The sequence below is a fragment of the Xyrauchen texanus genome, chromosome 48, assembly GCF_025860055.1.
Source record: "Xyrauchen texanus isolate HMW12.3.18 chromosome 48, RBS_HiC_50CHRs, whole genome shotgun sequence".
Classification (NCBI taxonomy): Eukaryota; Metazoa; Chordata; class Actinopteri; order Cypriniformes; family Catostomidae; genus Xyrauchen; species Xyrauchen texanus.
In genome coordinates, this window is record NC_068323.1 from 12763211 (window position 1) to 12782435 (window position 19225).

A 19225-nucleotide genomic window follows, 5' to 3' on the forward strand; every position below is an offset into this window, starting at 1 on the left:
TTTTCTTGAGAACTTTGAAAACATAATTACTTGAGAAACAATGTTTACACATTTGTCAGTATTTGTTTTTGCATCAAGAATCATCACATTTCACTGGTATTGGTTCAGACTCCTGAAATGTTGGTATCGTGACAACACTGCCTACAATATATAATTACATTTTTCCTGGTAGATCTTCCTGTAATAGCATTATGAAGAAGTAGATCTCATGCCATGAAGTGTGAGCACCCGTGCTATACTATTTTCATTGTAAGCTCAGGTTTTCCAGTATTTTTTAAAACACAAACATAAATAATTTTATGTTTTTTGTTTGATGTATGTTAAAATAATTAAATGTTTATACTCATAAATATATGGTAAAAGCTGTATAACAGATTTTTACATATATTCCACAAGACAAAGTTACTTCATTTACGAAAAACATCCTGTTCAAACGTTTACATAGCCTTGCTTTTTGCCTCCTTAAGCATCAGTGGCTGTTTTTAGCCTTTTGTGATACAGTAGTAGTTAGGGATGTGCGGTACAACTTATTGCACTGGCATTTAAGCTTAAATGTTGGAATCTATACCAAATCCAGCGCTAAATTGTGCTGAAAAGGGGCATTTATCTGTGACATGCTCGCCTTGCATTATCATCATTGCACACACACATTCACATAGTAAAGGTTACTATTAAAACAGTCAGGACATTTTTGAAAATAAATAAAAGTTAAGCTAAATCTACGAGAGAAACAAATGCGCTGAAAAGTTGTGCGTATTTCACAACGTGCAGTCGAGCCATTGATCTAAAGGGGTCGCACACCAGACACATCTGGTGGACGACATGGCACGTTCTAAAATTCAAAACAGTTGTTTTCTATGACTTTATGTACACCGCCGCCACCACTCAGTGTCTGTCGGTGGCGCACACCTACAACTCCGGAGGCTGCTCAAATTTCTGCCTCGTCACGGAGCGCAACTCAAATATTTTCCATTAAATTCGACCCATAGCATTATCAATGGACTTATACTATTTACTCTAGCCTTGTTCATTCTAAATGGCATTCCTTGCTTAAAACTGACATTTTCATGGCTACTTATTCAAAAGCATACATTTTTTACACAAAAAAGCAAAATTAACACATCAACATGGTCTGGTGAAAGACGGGACTTGACTCACCTGAGGTGGCTATCCTGCTCTTGAAAAAAACCTGCTTGGTGGGAAAATAACTTAAAAGCATGCACAGATTTAAAGAAGACTCAAATGTGAAAACATCTGACTTTCAAGCCAGTACTTTGGAAATCCACCAGGCAAAAATCTTTCTTAAGTCTGCTTAGTCTTCTAATCTTAAGCCTGCTTAGAAAAGTTACATCTCATCTCAACGCGATGCACAATTTGAGGTTTCATCCATGTCTGTAGCATAAACTGTACAGGAAGAGTTTCATGTTTAGTTTAATACACATAATTGGGGTTTTGTTAAAATGGGTTTGATCTGGATTTAGCTGTACATCAGTGTTTCTCAAGCATCAGGACACATCCAGAAGCACTCAGCTTCAACGAATTAACTCCCACCTGCATTGGACACCCAGAGGTGAGCCAGCTTCATAACAATACCTCCTGAAGATCATTCGTTTTCTTACCTCAAGAGTCTGGACAAATTTGACTGGACATTCCTTGTTATTTGCTATCTCAAATCCAGTCAACAGCAGAGCAAATTCTTTCAAAAGGCCAGCGCCAAGTTTACCCAAGCTTTTGCATGGGTGTAATCAGATTGCATCCGTTTGATTAGACCCCAACCTGACTCCCTAGTCTTCACGGTTTGTTATTGCTGAGCCTCACAGATGTTTAGTGGCCATATTACCATTCACAGCCTGTATCTCTGGCTTTATTTATGAATACCATTTGTCACTAACTCGCCGTTTATGAGGCAGCATTTCATTTTCATGCATGCTGTGAGAAAGTGAGAGAGTGATGGGGGGTGAAAGGAAGGGATAGAGAGAGTGATAGAGGAACAGTGAAACAGTCCACTGAACTTAATCATACACCATATTGTGATTAACCCCATACTGAGGCAAAATTACAGCTCTGAGTCTTTTTGTTGCTGTTGTAAAAAAACAACAGGCAATATGTTTTTTTTTTTTGGTTATGAATGATAACCAATAGGGATGGATCAGGTTGATCGACTAATCCATTAATCTATTATACTTCCATCAGCTGACTTGTCTGTTAGCTAGTGAGTTTATCTAAATATTGTCATGATTTTATCGTTAGTATTTTCAGTGCTTTAATGCGGTTCAATTAAGAGGCCTAACTTCTTGAGAAGTTAAGGCACTGCTTCAAAATAAATAATAATAAAAAAAATGCTTAACTGTTATCGAAGAAAAGTAAACAAATGCACTAAACTCTCATCACCCTCATGCTGTTCGAAACTCTGTTCAATTCAAATGCAATTATCAAAAGGTATAGCTTTTTACATAAACCAAAAATGCATGCATATCAATTAGTGTGTTTACATGCATTTTATACAGTGTGAATAATTTAATGCATTTACATGCAGTGTGTTTACATCATTACACTGATAACTACCAAAATCAGCTCATTCAAAAAATCGGACAATTCAAGAAAGCCGAGACTTGAAATCATCAGATTATTCTCTACGTTTGACATAAAAACGTAAAGGGGCATATGCACAACACTTGCGAACATTGGATAAACCAAATTAAAGTGCCGGTAAATGTGTTTAAATGCAACACGAAAATGGGGAAATTGGCAAAAATCTACATTTGCTGATCAGTTCATGCTTAAACCGTTTATGACCTTAACCCGATAAAGGCACACCCAAAATGTTCATTATATAATGTGTCTAAATGCATTAAGTATTTTGGTTGAGTGTATATTAACGCGTGTGGAGTCAAGTGGCTTTTTACTACATCTGTGCTATGTGTAAGCAACTGACTGTAAAGAACAGAAAAGGTATTAACAAAGACATTATTCAATGACAAATGGACTGCGTAGAGCTCGTCTTTGGACACACATTACACAGAATGAGTCAAACCAAACTTTTAATCTCAACGTAGAATGAAAAGAACTCAGTGTTGAACTTTTCACCAATATATTACTCAAACTCTGGTGAGTGAAATCTGAACATTTAACAGTGCAAATCTTGGCTGCATATGCAAGTTATTTACTTCCATTGTAGAGGCTTGCGCATAGAGTAAAAGATCAATCTTGGAATTTTACTAAACAATATTAGGATTGTGCTGGTTGCTTTGCAGATGCAGCGTTTTGTGTAACTACTGCATATCCAGCCCTAAAACAAATACTAAAATACAATTTAATTTAGCATTATCTTTTGGTAACGCAACAAATACAACCACGATGTATACTGTACATATTTAACAGTTTTAAAAATAGTTTTAATAGTTTCATATCACTGTATTATGAGATTTTCACATCACAATAGTGAGAATTGGGGGCCTGCGATGCGCTTAATTGTCACATCACAATGCAAAAAAAAAAAAAATAGGCTTTATTTTGTAAAATGTAAATTGTAATTTCTTTTTACCTTTTGATTTTGGTGTAATATGATGCAGACATCCTCTTGAAAGGTTTCTTTAGAGTCCTCATTGCAATAACTTCATACTCTGTTAAGCTTTATTCTGCCCACCCATTAACAAACTCCCATACATGCTGTAAAACAGGTGAGGGGATGTGGGAACCTGTCCTTCCCACTCTCGCATTAGTTGACTTATGATGCTTTTAATTAGCTCTGACACGTGCTGTTCATTAAATGCACCTTGTCACAACTTGGCATGTCAGAGAAATGTCCACGTCTACTGATGTTGCCACGACATGAATTCCAAAATCTTTACACTCAAGAATTGATGGACAACCACATTCTCAGTGTTGTATGAATCAAAGGGCATCTATTTTGATAAACTAGGCGGGCTAAACTGAGTATAATGTCACATGGTAGAATACTTAGATGTGTAGTTGATCTGAGTGAGGTGACTATTCTAGCAAGTGAAGTCAAGCAAATAAAAGTGGGTCTTAATGGCCTCATATTGATTGGCACTGTCTGCGCAAAAAAAAAAAAAAAAAAAAAAAAGGTAATCGTAATTGCCCATTTCTTAAAAGCTTTAATTGCACTTTTAGTGTCAGTTGGCACATAGTAAAATGTTGCTGGTCTGAAATTGAAAGTTACAGTATGAATAAATGTCAGGTTTTCCCAATTTATTAAAAGTGACTATTTTGTTGACTTTGATATTGGCAAATGCTGCCTTTATGGCGGAATGATTGTATTTACGAGACGCATGCACATCAATGCCACCACAGCGTCTTACTTACCAGTCGAAATTTCTTTGAACCCCGACTTCCTGAGTTGGGTCTGTGGTGATTAAAGAATCATGGCGGAAGCTAATTGGTATTGATCATAAGTTGCATTATGTGTGAGCAGAAAAGTTGCCCTGTTGTTTCCTGAGGGAACCTCATTTCAGTTTGTTCATCCCTCTACAATGTGTAAACATCACAATTATCCTTGCCTTTGTTTGTTTGGTTGTCCTTGATGAAAAGCATTGTGTGCTAGGGCTGGGTATCCAAATATTTTGATTCACAACTCTCAATTTGATTCTGATTTTGCTGTACTTTGAATAGATTCTGATTCAGTTGGATAAAATTTTTGATATATTAACATATAACGTATAATATTCAATGCAACCAAAACTAAAGTAAATTTGAAACTAAAAGTAACCAATTGATCTTGGGATTTTAAGAATCAATATTGGAATAGTTGATGTTAAAAATGCATAAATTCGAACCCCGACTCTCAAAGAGTGAACAAATTTTAACAATGTTGCATGTAGGATAAACGCAGGCTTTGTTTGCCTCGATTTCAGTATGATTCCATTATGATCCATTTCTGTATATTTCAGTTCTAATGTCCGTTTTGCTTGCATATGAAAGAAATGCTCTCAGCTATTGATGTAAATATATACAGGGAACATTCTAACTTGGTACGTTATGAAAATATTAATACAAAATAATTAACAACGGGGCTCAAACTATGCAGCTCAATTGCTACTTTTGAAGCCGATATAATAACTGAACTAAAATGTAAATATCGGTCTTGAGGTTTTGGGAATCTGGATCATTCAAATGAAGATTGGGTTATACTGGAAAATCTATATTTTTACCCAACCCAAGTATGTGTTGTCTGGTGTAGATTACCACTTAGCACTTGTGTGTCCGTTCAGTCCACTGCCGAGGCAACCTGTCATCTTCTGCTGGATTTGTCGTTTTTTGTGGTCGGTTACAATTTCTTCTCACTGTGACCGAAACTCTTAAAATACAAGGTGCAGTTTCCCAAAATGTGGTTGGGGGGACAATTTCGAATTTCTACAAGTGAAGCGGACCCATTGGGCCAATTATATTTGTATATTTTTTCTATCTGCTTTTCTTCCAGAATTCATCCTGATGTGACTACCATCAAGAACCAGTTTGATCTAGATTAGACGCTTTCATGTGGCGCTCTTGTCTCTGGCCAAGAATTTGTGCAATGCTTTGCGTCTCAGAGTCTGCTCGTGTTCTCCATCATGTGACTCGCACACTGTCTGCATTTGACTTGTTAATTCGATTTGCTGTTCAGCTTTGAAGAGTACGCCGTGCTGAGCAAGACACTCTCCTGTGCTTCTTAATCTATGTGAGCTCTGTAAACACTTCACACAAGGTTATTCCTTCACTCTAGGATTCGTCTTGGTGTCTTCGTGACAAAATAAAAAATGTTATGCTTGCTTTCACTGCCCTGTCAATTTCAAACTTGCATTAAAAGGCAGTGTGGAATAAAGGTAGCTTGTGAATGGTTTGTCTTGTAGCTACAAGGAACATGGATGAAAATCAAAGGGGCGTACAGAAAATGACCATCATGTTAATAACAGTGTAGACCCATAAAAGTTTTCCAGTGTAGACTCATTACATGGGTTTGACAGTAGAAGTGATCTGTGCAGTTGTATGCACACTATTCTGTTCAGATCACAGACATTTTCAACAGTTGGTTCATGCAACTAATATTGACTTGTCTTAATGGGGCTTTGTAATAACACATTCGGATTTTGTTTTGTCCCAACCCACAGGACTCCGCCCTGGAAGCGGTCATCACCCGAGACATCCATCGCACCTACCCGGCTCACGACTACTTCAAAGACTCAGGTGGTGATGGCCAAAACTCTCTCTACAAGATCTGCAAGGTGAGGTGAACGCTCTGCTGCCTCCACACATCACTCAATGTTGCCTTGTGACAACAAGCATCACAACCCCACTGCTACATCTCTATCCAGTGACCTTTGTTTTGCTGTGATCCTAATGACCTTGGTAAATATTCGACCACACATGTTGTTGAGATGCCCTTGAAATGGGTGAAAATGTACAGTTGTTCATTTTGCTAGTTGAAAGTAGTTATACGTCATGGGTCCATTATTACATTTAAAAATGATCCCAGACTAATAGCGTGTACAATTATCCAATTATCTGCAACACAGATTGAATCAAAGCGCACATTTATCTCTATACCATAAAACAGATGGATCTGGCTCTAAAATCTGATTGGATTGGCTGCCGTCAAAGCAATTGAAAAATAGCTAATATATGCAAAACTTTAATCACAGATGAGTTGAATTCAATAGTAATGCTCAAGTTACTATTTTCTTTGGCAACTGTGAACAGCCTACAGTTAAGCTAAAGAACTTTGTTAATTTGTTTATTATCAGTGCATTTAAATATTTATTCAATATTAGCATCTTTTTACCAAGTTGCTTATAAAAGGCAGTGTGTCACAGTAAATTTTATTTGTCTTTGTGACTTTAAAGCCCAAAGTATACTTTGGTTTTGGCGCAAATACTTAGTGTCTGTGTACAGTCGGACATTCACCTTAAAAATTATGACATCATAAAACTGAAAACAGAGTTTTCAAGTGAAAAAGTGGATGTGGCTTAAATTTTGATTGGATAAGCCAGATTTGTAGCCATTGTGCACCCTGTGAGCATACATTCTTCTGTATATAATTGCCCCAAATTTGCTACGTTGCCTGGCAACTTAAAACCTACGGTTTGGATAATGAACCACTTGTTTATAACCTGGTGGAAGAACTGTGTATTAAATATTGACATTTTGTTTTGCATAGTGTTGTTGCAGCCATTTTGATCAAGTCTGTGCATTGCAGTTTTCACAATGGCAAAAGTTGTTTTTGGGTCAACCCTTACAATATGCATTTGCCAGAAATGTAAGGTCATAAAAATGCTTAAATATCTTAAATGATACAACAAAAGTATTAATGGTTACTTAAAGAGGTCTTAAATTTGGGGGTGAAAAGACAGGAATCGTGATATGACCTAATGTGATTATCAAACTTCAAAAGAATATGATCTAATTAAATCAAAGCATGTGCTGCATCCTTCAAAGTGAAAATGCGGCACAGTTGTATTTTCTCCAAGCATGTGGGGGCTTGTGAGTGTTTTCAGCTGTTGCAGAGCAGTTCACAATCATTAAGCCATATCGTACATTTATGACAAAATATCACTAAAGATCAGCTGTTGATGATGATGATATAGTATTGATGAAATATGACAATGGTTACTCTTCATTGTTTATAATGTAATGCATTGTAGATTATTGTAGGAGGGCACTTTTTGTATCCCTTATATATTTGAATGCGCAGCTGGAAGCAGTGAAGTGCAAACATTTCAAAATAAGGATCCCCAGTGTATTTTAAAGTTAAAGTGCCTTTAAAGTTAAAAGTTCCACGTTATTAATCAAATCATATATATCAGATATAGTTGAAGTCAAAAGTTTACAGACACCTTAGCCAAATATATTTAAACTCAGTTTTTCACAGTTCCTGACATTAAATTGTAGATAACATTCCCTGTCTTAGGTCAGTTAGGATCACTACTTTATTTTAAGAATGTGCAATGTCAGAATAATAGTAGAGAGAATTATTTATTTTTAGCTTTTATTCACTTTCATCACAGTGGGTCAAAAGCACCCCCACAACATGATGCTGCCACCCCCATGCTTCACGGTTGGGATGGTGTTCTTCGGCTTGCAAGCCTCACCCTTTTTCCTCCAAACATAACGATGGTCATTATGGCCAAACAGTTACATTTTTGTTCCATTAGACTAGAGGACATTTCTCCAGACAGTAAGATCTTTGTCTGCATGTGCACTTGCAAACTGTATTTTGGCTTTTTTATGGCGGTTTTGGAGCAGTGGTTTCTTCCTTGCTGAGCAGCCTTTCAGGATATGTTGATATAGGACTCGTTTTCCTGTAGATATAGATACTTGCCTACCTGTTTCTTCCAGCATTTTCACAAGGTCCTTTGCTGTTGATCTGGGATTGGTACACCTCCAAATCAGTACACCTCCTTTCAGTAGCTAATCGTCTAAAGGCTTGACATTATTTTCTGGAATTTTCCAAGCTGCTTAAAGTCATAGTTAACTTACTGTTTGTAAACTTCTCGCCCACTGGAACTGCGATCTAGTCAATTAAATGTGAAACAATCTGTCTGAAAACAATTGTTGGAACAATTAAAATAAAAACAAATTGTCATGCACAAAGTAGATGTCTTAAACGACTTGCCAAAACTATAGTTTGCCAATATGAAATCTGTGGAGTGGTTAAAAAATTAGTTTTAATTACTTCAACCTAAGTGTATGTAAAGTTCTGACTTCAGCTGTAAATATGTGGAAAACATGTCTTGAGTATTTTAAACTTGTATATAGCCTACCCTGTTTTACTGATAAGCAATGTTAGTGCCATGTTGAATGTGTGCCCCTGCCTGTTTAAGTAAGAGTCTGTGATACATGATTTGTTTTGGTTTGTTTTGGTATGGGGATATGGTAATAATTTTATTTTGTTCAGGTCTTGAAAAAGGTCTTAAAGTCTTAATATTTATTTTAAATACTCTGCTGCAACCCTGATTTGCAGATGTGTTTTCGGATGGAAAAAAAGTGCACCTTTCAGATGAACAGGTGAAAATCTGGGAGTTATAGGGGGTTGTAGTTCGGTTCTCTGTTAAATATCCTTTGTGAGGAGTCTTAAGAGTTTTTCCATCAGCTGATTGGCATTGGCAGATTAAAAAGCTCCTAAATTGTTCAAAGGACCTTCATTCCAGCTAATCTTGGGTCCGACATCCCTCAGCTCTGAATGGCATACTTTGTTGAGAACATCTTCCAACATTTACTGTCATTTAAATGTGCCAAAGCATGAATTCAAAAATAAAGTGCTCATTAAATCTATAATCTTAACTGTTGTTTATCCACAGGCCTACTCTCTGTATGACGAGGAGATCGGCTATTGTCATGCCCAATCATGTCTGGCGGCTGTATTACTGTTACATGTAAGTATTTTGCATGACAGCTTTCAAGTTTGTTGTTTTCCCACAATAGTTATGTTTCGTCCAAAATATTTGCAGGTGAGGAAAAAGTGCATGTTTCATTGGGGTCACCTTAGCGAGTTTTAGCATAAATAACATATTTTGCAGTCAGTTTTCTCTTTCAGGTCAACTACTGTTATGTCAGAGCAACAGTTTGAAGAAAATCTTGCTGAGCTTCTTAAAGTTAGTTCAGTCATGACAACTTGGAATAAATTGAAGGTATTATAATGGATATGGCAAGTTGGTAGGTTTGGTCTTGGCTTACTAGATCTGTTAGTGCTGCTGCTGTAGAGCAAGTATGAAGAGTTGCTACTGCTAGTATTTTCACAGACATGCTGTTTTTCATTTAACTGTCGACATATTTATAAGCTATCTGATCCAAAACCGATCCGGGTAATTGCACAGACATTTGAAAGATTTGTCCCCTGGAGTACTGAGATTTGTTACCTCTACACTAACAGAAAAATGCACATTAAGTTTGTGATTTACATACATATGTTTCTGCGCTTACTTGAAAGTTAATGTTCGTGTAAATTATTACATTCTGAAGAGACTTGCAACTGAAAGATTCCCACAAAAATCCTTGAATCCGAAAGGAAAGAAGATAAAACAAAATTGGGCAATACCAGGGCTTATCTGATTAAGTCTTTTGACTTTTTGAAGCTTGTTATGGAGTAGAAAGAGGAAAAATAAAGATTTTCTCAGAGGAGACATTGAGAGATGGTGGGACATTGACAGAATGGTTAATTCCATATTTAATTAAACGGAAAGCTGTATATGATGGAGCTTTTCGTTTTTCTGTGATGGCTGCTCATATGGGGCTTGATATTAGAGTGTGTTTGGGGATTTCTATAATGTAGTGTAAGTGTCTTTCTCATGGCCTTGCCCAGGAAGCTCAGGAGCTGTCAGGAATATTAATGACTGAGCCCATCTACCTGCAGGAGCCCATTCAGCTCAGGACACACACGCTGTCTGTGTGATTTAATACCCAGCTCTCTCTCTCTCTAAAACACAAACGCATTTCCTCTGATATTATCAGGCAGACAGCCACTGCAGTTGATATCACACCACTTTCTTAACATGTGACATTGGTCAATTCTGTAACAAAGTATGTTTTTTTTTGTGTTTTTTTTACCATCTGAGCTTGAAGTACATGCAACTTCATCTTTTTATGAGCCACGTCAAAAGAGGGCACTCAGCGTGTCTGAAACCTCACAAACAGTACAGCCACAGAATGAGAGGTCACACAGGACACGTTCTTGACGACTAGACAAAGCTCAACAGAATGCTGGGCTCTCCAGAATCGATATTCAAAGTGTCTACTGCATTTAACATAAAATTAAAGTTGAAACGAGCAAGGCACTCAATCTGCAATACAAAATTATTTTAATAGGCAGCAAAATATTAAAAAGCCAAACCGTATCTGTAGACTAGCTGCTTTCGTGAGGGCATGAGAAACAAACACACACCAGTATCTTTTTGAAGTGATACTCAATTGGCAGCATCCAATGAGCTTCAGTCATTAATCATTTATTCAATTAATCACAAAGGGTAATCACAAAAATCCCTTTGTGATTAATTGAATGATTGATTAATGATTGAACCTCAATGGCCACTGCCAATTCTACTCAATTATGAATTATTATCTAATATTTATATTGAATTATCTTTATTTGGGGGCCTTTATCAGCAAATATAGATAAATGCAATTAGCCCTGTTAACGATGTTGTTGTTTTTTTTTACTTAAACCAATTGAAATAAAATTCCTTGAATGTGTTCACATATGGTATAAAAAACATTATTTAAGAATTGCTTTAAAGCTTTAGAATGACAACTATTTTGTTGTGGTTATTTTTTTATTAACTTTTTTAGTTTTTTTGTTGAGCACGTTTCCATGGGGATCCACCGCGGCATCCATGCTCACTTCACCACACACCCTCAAATGAACCAGATTATAGCGACCATGATGAGGTTACCCCAATTGGGAGACCTGGCTGGAGTCACTCAGCATGCCCTCGAACTAGCGAACTCCAGGGGTGGTAGCCAGCGTCTTTTACCACTGAGCTACACAGGCCCCCCATGCAGTTCAATTAATCCTTCTATCAATAAAAATATCTTCAAAAAAGGAGTTAAAAATCTACCATAATTACTAAAAAAGAAGTTGATAAAAAGATCTAATGTAAAATCTTGTGATAATATATGCAACATGAGAGATTTATAAATGATCTTTGTGGGCCGACTTTTGACCTGGAACACCAAAAATAACGAGCACAACACAAGGGTTAATAGTGATTCATTTTGTTAATTAATCTGCTTTTTGTGTAACTAATTGGATTGAAAAATTTAATCTATTGATTGCTCTAATATTCCTTAATTCATTCCTTCTCTGTCACTTATACTTGATTTGAAAAACATGAATGATTTTCATTGCATCCTTTGGATGTACCTTTAATCAGTTAAAAACATTGCACTTTTAGAACAACAGTATATAAGAATTTGTGCTGCCATTACACATTTCATCTTCTGTATTTTATGGTCATTTCTGTATTGTGTTTATGCAGCATAATTTATGCAGAAATCAGCCTGTGACAAACCTGCAAAGAATTTCAATGAAAATATGAAAGTAAGGGTGACATACAGTTCTATAGTAGTTGTAAAATCTCCTTATTTCTCTGTAGATGCCTGAGGAGCAAGCCTTCTGTGTGCTGGTAAAGATCATGTACAACTACGGTCTTCGAGAACTCTACAGAAACAACTTTGAAGATCTTCACTGCAAGTTCTACCAGCTAGAGCGCCTGCTGCAGGTTTGGCCTTTGATGCTATGAGTTTATGTCCATGTTTATGTGGGCACGCTAGTCCAACTTCATGTCATGGTGTTTGTTGAAAGCTCTTTCTATGTTAAACCCCCTGGTCTCACTTTTACAGCATCTCAAATAGTTTTGTACAAGGAGACAGGAATTCTTCCAGGGAGTTGTACGACATGTTTTCGGAGACGTGCAAGCCTAGCCAAGGCTGATTGATGCTAACGCTCTTGGAGTGATTAATAAATAGCTATGTAGAGTGGGATTATGGACTAGTGAGATTTCACTGTGTGCAAACTACCTAGTGACAGAAATGAAAAATCAAGCTACTAAAATATTGCTCAAAATGGACATTGCTTGTCAGGGTCATGGCTGGTTATACATAAATCGTTTTTTTATGTAAAATGCACTAGTTGGACATTTTGGACCGTTAGGGTTGCACATCTTGCTATTTTTCAGCAGCTCGGGCAAGAGTGTTGTGTCAATTTAAAAATAACTTCAACGCATTTCAAGAAACCTACTTTCTGTTCTGCTTGTTGCAGTGCATTTAGCTTTTAAAGAGCAACAAGGCATTCTGTTTCAAGTTGAATGCCCCCCAACAATTCTAATTCAAAGCTGAGATGAGATTCAAAAACTCCCTAGCACAGAAAATGTATTCTGAGGTGGTTAAGTCCTCAACAGCAATGCTGGGTTCTATTAATATATAGGTCACATCTGCAGTAAGGAAAAGAGTTTTCGAAACACTCTGTTTTGGATGGAGGAAACCGCCATTCTAATGTGGGTGAGAGGCATAAAGCGTGAGCTGAATGGGTTTCCAAACGAAAACTTATTTATATGAACGTGGCCAAAGTTACTATAGTTTGCTAGGAATTCAACATTTCAAGTCTCAAAGATTTCTTATTTACTTTATTAATCCATGTTCCCAGTTTATAGAGCGATTTATCGGTGCATGGTATTCCAAAGAATCAAAATGTGTTTCTTCATTAACTTTTATCAATATGTAAGTTGCTCTGCTTCAGAAACAACTTTATCCCTCCCTTTACCTCCTGGCTCTCGCTTTGACAGCATCACACTCAGTGTTGTACTTGAACACACCTCGTGAGAGCTAGTGTGTGTGTATAAACGGCTATGTTGAGTGCAAGCTTCGGGCCTCTTGTAAGCTATTAGAACCAATCCACTGGAAAATAGGTTTTAATTTTGTGCTGAAATGCAGTTAAGGTTGAGGTAGCCCTCTTTTAGTGCTAAACCCAACCCGGTTAGTATTGACAAGCTCCCCCCGCTGCAAGAGCATTAGCATCGATCAGCCTCAGTTAGGCTTGCATGCTGCGGAAAACGTGTCGGACGACAGCAGGCTCTCTGGAAGAATTTCTGTCTCCTCCTCCACGAGTTCCTTGCATTTTTCTCTTTTCCTTTCCAACTTTGCACTCACACTGCTCAGATCAAACAATGCAATCTACCCCAGAAAAATCTTCAATCTTTCGGCTCTTTCCCGCTTGTTTGTGCTTCTTGCCTCAAAAGGTCTTTTTGAGATGCTAATTTAAGATGTGCCTTTGTAGATGTCGGTTAGCCCTTTGATATTCTCTGCCCAGAATCTGAATCCAGAGTGTGAATTTCTAACTCCTGTCTTGGTTTGCTGTTTTATTAGTGGTTCTTTCTATGGCAAGCATCGCTATTAATAATGCTTATGGTTAATATTTTTGCATATTGGTCAACCAAATATATTAAAGGTTAAATATAACCTTTACAAGAAGTGTAATTAGAAGATTTTTACATCTTAAAAATGAATTTTTCTGCTTTCATAGGTGCAAATCATGTTGGTATTCCAACAAAAACGGGTACAAATGCTCTTAGTATATATTTATTATACATTTTAAATCGGTTTCTGTTTTCGTCACCTTGTTTCTTTCCTCTGTGTCTAGGAGCAGTTGCCGGATCTGTGGTCTCACTTCCAGGATCTGAACCTGGAGGCCCATATGTATGCGGCCCAGTGGTTCTTAACACTCTTTACCGCCAAGTTCCCTCTCTGCATGGTCTTCCATATCACCGACCTGCTCCTGTGCGAGGTGATACATCCTCCTCCAGTCACAAATTTACACTGTGTCCTAACGAGGCATGACGCAGCAAGTCCCAATTGTGTTTTTTTTTCATTCTCTGCTCACTGATGGAGAAATGCTGTGTGAAGTGTCAAAATCACAGCCAATAGAATCGATCGCTTCCGCCTGATATTATAGCTTATTTTTAGCGCAGGTACGCGTTCAGTGTAAACCAGTGTTTCCCAACCTTTTTTCTGGCACTGCAAACTTTTTACAACTAAAAAATTCTACAGCTCACCACTATCCCACATAGACTAACCATCGTCAAAATTTTTCCTTTTCAAGAACTTGGAGACATTAGTAGCGTGTTTACTTGTAATGTTTGAAAGTCACATTCAGTGCTTGCGTTAGGCTATCTCATCGTCTGTCATTTTGACGGACAGGGTTGTAAAATCTCTTCTCTTCATATCTATTCATAATCTATTATTACCCATCATTTTAATTTTCATATTTTATTGAAAATAAGACATTTAATAGCTTTTATTTTTGTTCACATTTTCATTTTTAAATTATGAACTTACAGGACAGATTATGCATTTATTTATTTATGAAGAGATCAGATGAACAACAGAGACACAAAGCAGATGAATGTTTTTTCCCTGCAGTGACAGCGGAGGCCACTAAAACACGACATATGAACAACACAATATTACAAAAACCAAATATGATTTAGATATGAACAAAACGTGTAAAAAATGAACTGAACAGAACTCAATGGACAAGTCAAACCTTCCTCCTGGTTTGCATCGTCTTAAACGGGGTACTCGCCTGTGCGTAATCTAACGCATCAAGGGAGACTGATGCTGAAGTAATTGTCATTATATATGTGAGTCTCTCTAGGACAGACGACTTCTCGTGGCAGTTTTAATTTGGTGCCGCATCGCCCTCCAAGTGACAAGAGTTTCAGAAAGCGTCACAGAGGGCGATTTTATGAGTTTGCCTCTTAAAAAAGCAGGAGGTGTGCACAATAAACATTGAAAACATGTATTTGGAAGAGAGAAAATAGCAGAAAGTAATAAAAGGACTCATTTATGTTTAGGTCTAAGTGTTTTCTTGGTGAATTTAAATGAGTTAAATAACTGGGGTCTCTGATTTTCGTAAATGAAAAGGTATTATTTAATTAAAATAAATTATGAGACATTCAATGTCTCTTCACAAATTTGGACAGTTTTTAAATATTTCTTGTTGCTTAGTACTCTCAAAGACATTATTGGTGAAGCAAAAACGTGTTTGTGAAAAGCACTTTGGTGTGACCAAATAGACTTCATAGACTTCAATGTGTTCTGCAGCGCTGACGCGAGTCATGTGATGACCCTTGACGTGTATAAATATCACTCACTTTTGCACATTAATCATTGCTCTTCACAGTGACCGATTGTGGTTTGAAAACAGCAAATTTCTCTAAATGGTGAGGAGTTTTGAGGAGTTTTCACCTGGCAACCTTTCATGTCACACTAGTTGGAAAACACTGGTGTTAACGACCCCCAACACTTCAAACTCAAAGTTGCGCTGAGCTTCAAAAACATTAGATTATAGCAAATTTAGCGTGACATGCTTTAGTCCTCAGGTCATTAGCTGCACTGGTTTATAGCTGCTTTAGTTTACGAGGCAAAATTCATCATGTTTACTACTTAATTAATGCACATTTCTGGTCTCATTGTGAATGATTCATTGGTGCACATTATCCCATTTTTATTACTTTGTAATTAAATAGTAATAACAAATTATTTATAAATTGATCTGCTTCTGAAACTTTGTTTGCTTTTCGGCTAATGCCACAAATCCCTACTTTTCAACCCCTCACAGTTTTCAAGATCCAGTCAAAAACCCATGAATAATATCATAAACTCCCACCCTACATTTCTCTTGATATCCTGCTTTATTTGGAAATACATGAGATTATGGAAGTAAAAGGCATCATGTGAAGTAGAATTGGTATAGAATATACAGTATATGATAATACAAAATGTAATTTGTTTTAATTATGTCTGTGTTATTTATAGCTAAAATGTATTTTCTTGCTAAATAAACGAAGCTAATGAAGTTATTGTCGGGCTCAGTAATGCACATTAACTCTCTGAAAGTTCAAGTGCTTCTAAACTTCATGATCTCTTTTAGATTTCCCAAAGCAGGCATCTTTGACTTCTCAGAAATATGCTTCATGTCATCCAAAAGAAACGCTTCAACCTTTCTACTCCTCTGAAAGCTTATTCTTTTATTTTTTCCACCGCTTTTTCCCTGTTTCCTTTCATTCAGTGTCTGTGGCAGCCCGAGGCAGGACAATTAAAAGTTTACTCAGCCTGTCTCAGTCAATGAGTTGCATGATGAGAATCTGTTAGATCCATGCAAGACACCTCTCTCTTTCTCTCTCGCCTTGTCCATCTATAGCTTCACCTCTGATTCATTTTGTGTTCTGCCTCTCCTTTTGAGGAACTCGTTATTTATGCTCATATTCTTATTTATGCAATCTCCCCCTTATCGCATTTGTTTCATTTCAACTTCTTTTCTTGTACTTGTAAAAAGTAGCTTTATATTAAATAGTGAAAGGAAATAATAATTTAAAGAATGGTGGAATTTTTAACTGTCTAAAAGTGCCAAAATACTTTTTGGGGCCTCTCTGTGTACACACATGAATGATTAATGCAGAAATTCAGTGTGATTTCTAATATAAGAGCGTTATAAGGAAGATTCCAACAATCATAGCAATTCAAGCTTGAAGTACCACCTGTTTTCAGCAGGGGACAGTAAGCAAAACTACAGCAAGTTTCAAACTGTGTTTAACTTGACGGCAATATAAAAACACAGTGCTTATGACGTGATAACATGGACACATCCTTAGAAAAGCCCTTATAATAAATCTATTTTGGGCAGCTTGACGAATTAAGTATAAAAATGGATTGCTGTGGACTGTGGGCCAAAGTTTGGCTTATGTTAAATAAAATGGAAATAAACAATATTGCCTTCTAAAGCCACTTTTTGCATTCTTGTCAATTCTTTACTCATCTGCCACAATTATGTTATGCACTTTAATTTTCTGAATTATATTTACGATATAATTTATATTTGTAATTATTGAAATATAAATATTTTATCAATATTTATTGAATAATTTTTATTTGGGGCTTTCGTGGGAAATGTTTATATATATGATTAATTGCGTTTAATTCAATTAATTAATTGCCATTCCATGTAATTAATTTGATTTAAATATTTGTATAAATGCATCAAAACATACCCAGTACTAATAATATTAACAAATTATTCCAATAGATTATAGATCTGATAAAGAGTTATTCATTTAAATATTGCGTTGATGCTTGTCTGTTTCAGTTTGCGACTTTCAGAGACTTTCACCATTTTTTTTTTTTTTTTACCCCTATCTGTTTGTGGAGAACAGCATTCAAATATATAGTAGTTAAGTTAATGATGAGTATCGCGGCCAGCAAATCATGCCAAAAGTGCTCTTCAGCGAACACCCACTCCCATGAGGCACTGACTCTGTGTGTGTGTGTGTGTGTGTGTGTGCGTGCGTGCGTGCGTGCGTGCGTGCGTGCGTGCGTGCGTGCGTGCGTGCGTGCGTGCGTGTTTTTGTGATTTACGAGAACAATTTTGTAAGTTACAAACTGGTAATTACAAGGTTATTATGCTATAAATGTGATTTATGAGGACATTTGTAGTGTCCCCATAATTCAAATCGCTTAAAAATCATACTAAACAATGTTTTATTGAAAATGTAAAAATGCAGAAGGTTTTCTGTGAGGGTTAGGTTTAGGGGTTGTGTTAGGTTTAGAAGATAGAATCTATAGTTTATACAGTATAAAAGTCATTATGTCTATGGAAAGTCCTCATAATGATAGGTAGACCAACATATGTGTGTGTGTGTGTGTGTGTGTGTGTGTGTGTGTGTGTGTGTGTGTGTGTATATATATATATATATATATATATATATATATATATATAATAAATCTTTTGCATTTTGCAATGAAATTTAAATATATTGTTACTATACTTATAATCAACAGCTTTAGATCAATAGTTTAAAAATCTTCCATCATTTTTCAATTTATTACATCATTTTCAATTCTTCATGTGATTGTAGTCCCTCATTAAAGACGTTAAATACACAGTCTTGTACCTTTGTCTTTTTGTCTGATCTTTAAATACTTTTTGCTTCAAATCAAAGTTTATAATGTTCTGATTCAGGCTTTGTAAAAGTATCTGCTTATTGAAAAAAAAAAAAAAAAACTTAAGTACTCAGTCCTCATGGTTTTGTTCAGATTTTTTCAAGCAGTGTCAACCTGGTTTTCAAATGTTTTTGTATTCCATTTTATCTGCGTAACCACAACATTCAGCTCTAAAAGTCTTATCCCACCCGCCCCCCATTATACACACACACACACACATTCTCGCACACAATCACAAAATCACACACTCACAAAATCACACACTCACACACATACCACTGCAGACACACAATTATCCCCTCCATATTTCCATATTTTCCATTTAGCCCCCTAGCGCCATCTAGAGCCTGTCAAAAAGTGATAGTCTCTGCCGGCTGTTATAAATAGAGAACATGGGATATTTTTAGCCCTATGTTGCCATGTGAACGGGTTGTCTAAGTGATGCTTGAGATGGGTGTTTCCATGCGGAGCTGATTTCAGCATTGCTTCTCCGCTCTCTAATGTGATGCCACCTGCTCCCCCTGACACAAACACACACACACACACACACACACGTGTGTGTGTGTGCTTGATTGTTTAGCCTTTTCTTTCTCCCCTCCTGTCACTCCCACACATTTGAGCTCATTTTATGATTGAGCTATTTTAGGAAATGCAAATGCATTCAGCATCACACTTGTCATTTCCACATTTTGAGTAGAGCGCAAAGACAGCATTGCAGCCACTCTATTCCATTTCAACTAAA

General features: G+C 36.7%; 1 protein-coding gene across 3 annotated transcripts in view; it reads left to right on the plus strand.

The window, feature by feature from the left end:
- Positions 1-19225, plus strand: part of LOC127639490 (rab GTPase-activating protein 1-like) — a 123384-nt gene that overhangs the window by 62592 nt on the left and 41567 nt on the right. For all 3 annotated transcript variants that reach the window (XM_052121542.1, XM_052121543.1, XM_052121541.1), the window contains exons 14-17: positions 6108-6221; positions 9294-9368; positions 12084-12209; positions 14126-14269. In XM_052121542.1, coding sequence (XP_051977502.1) covers positions 6108-6221; positions 9294-9368; positions 12084-12209; positions 14126-14269 — 459 coding nt within the window. The remainder of the gene's footprint in view (positions 1-6107; positions 6222-9293; positions 9369-12083; positions 12210-14125; positions 14270-19225) is intronic.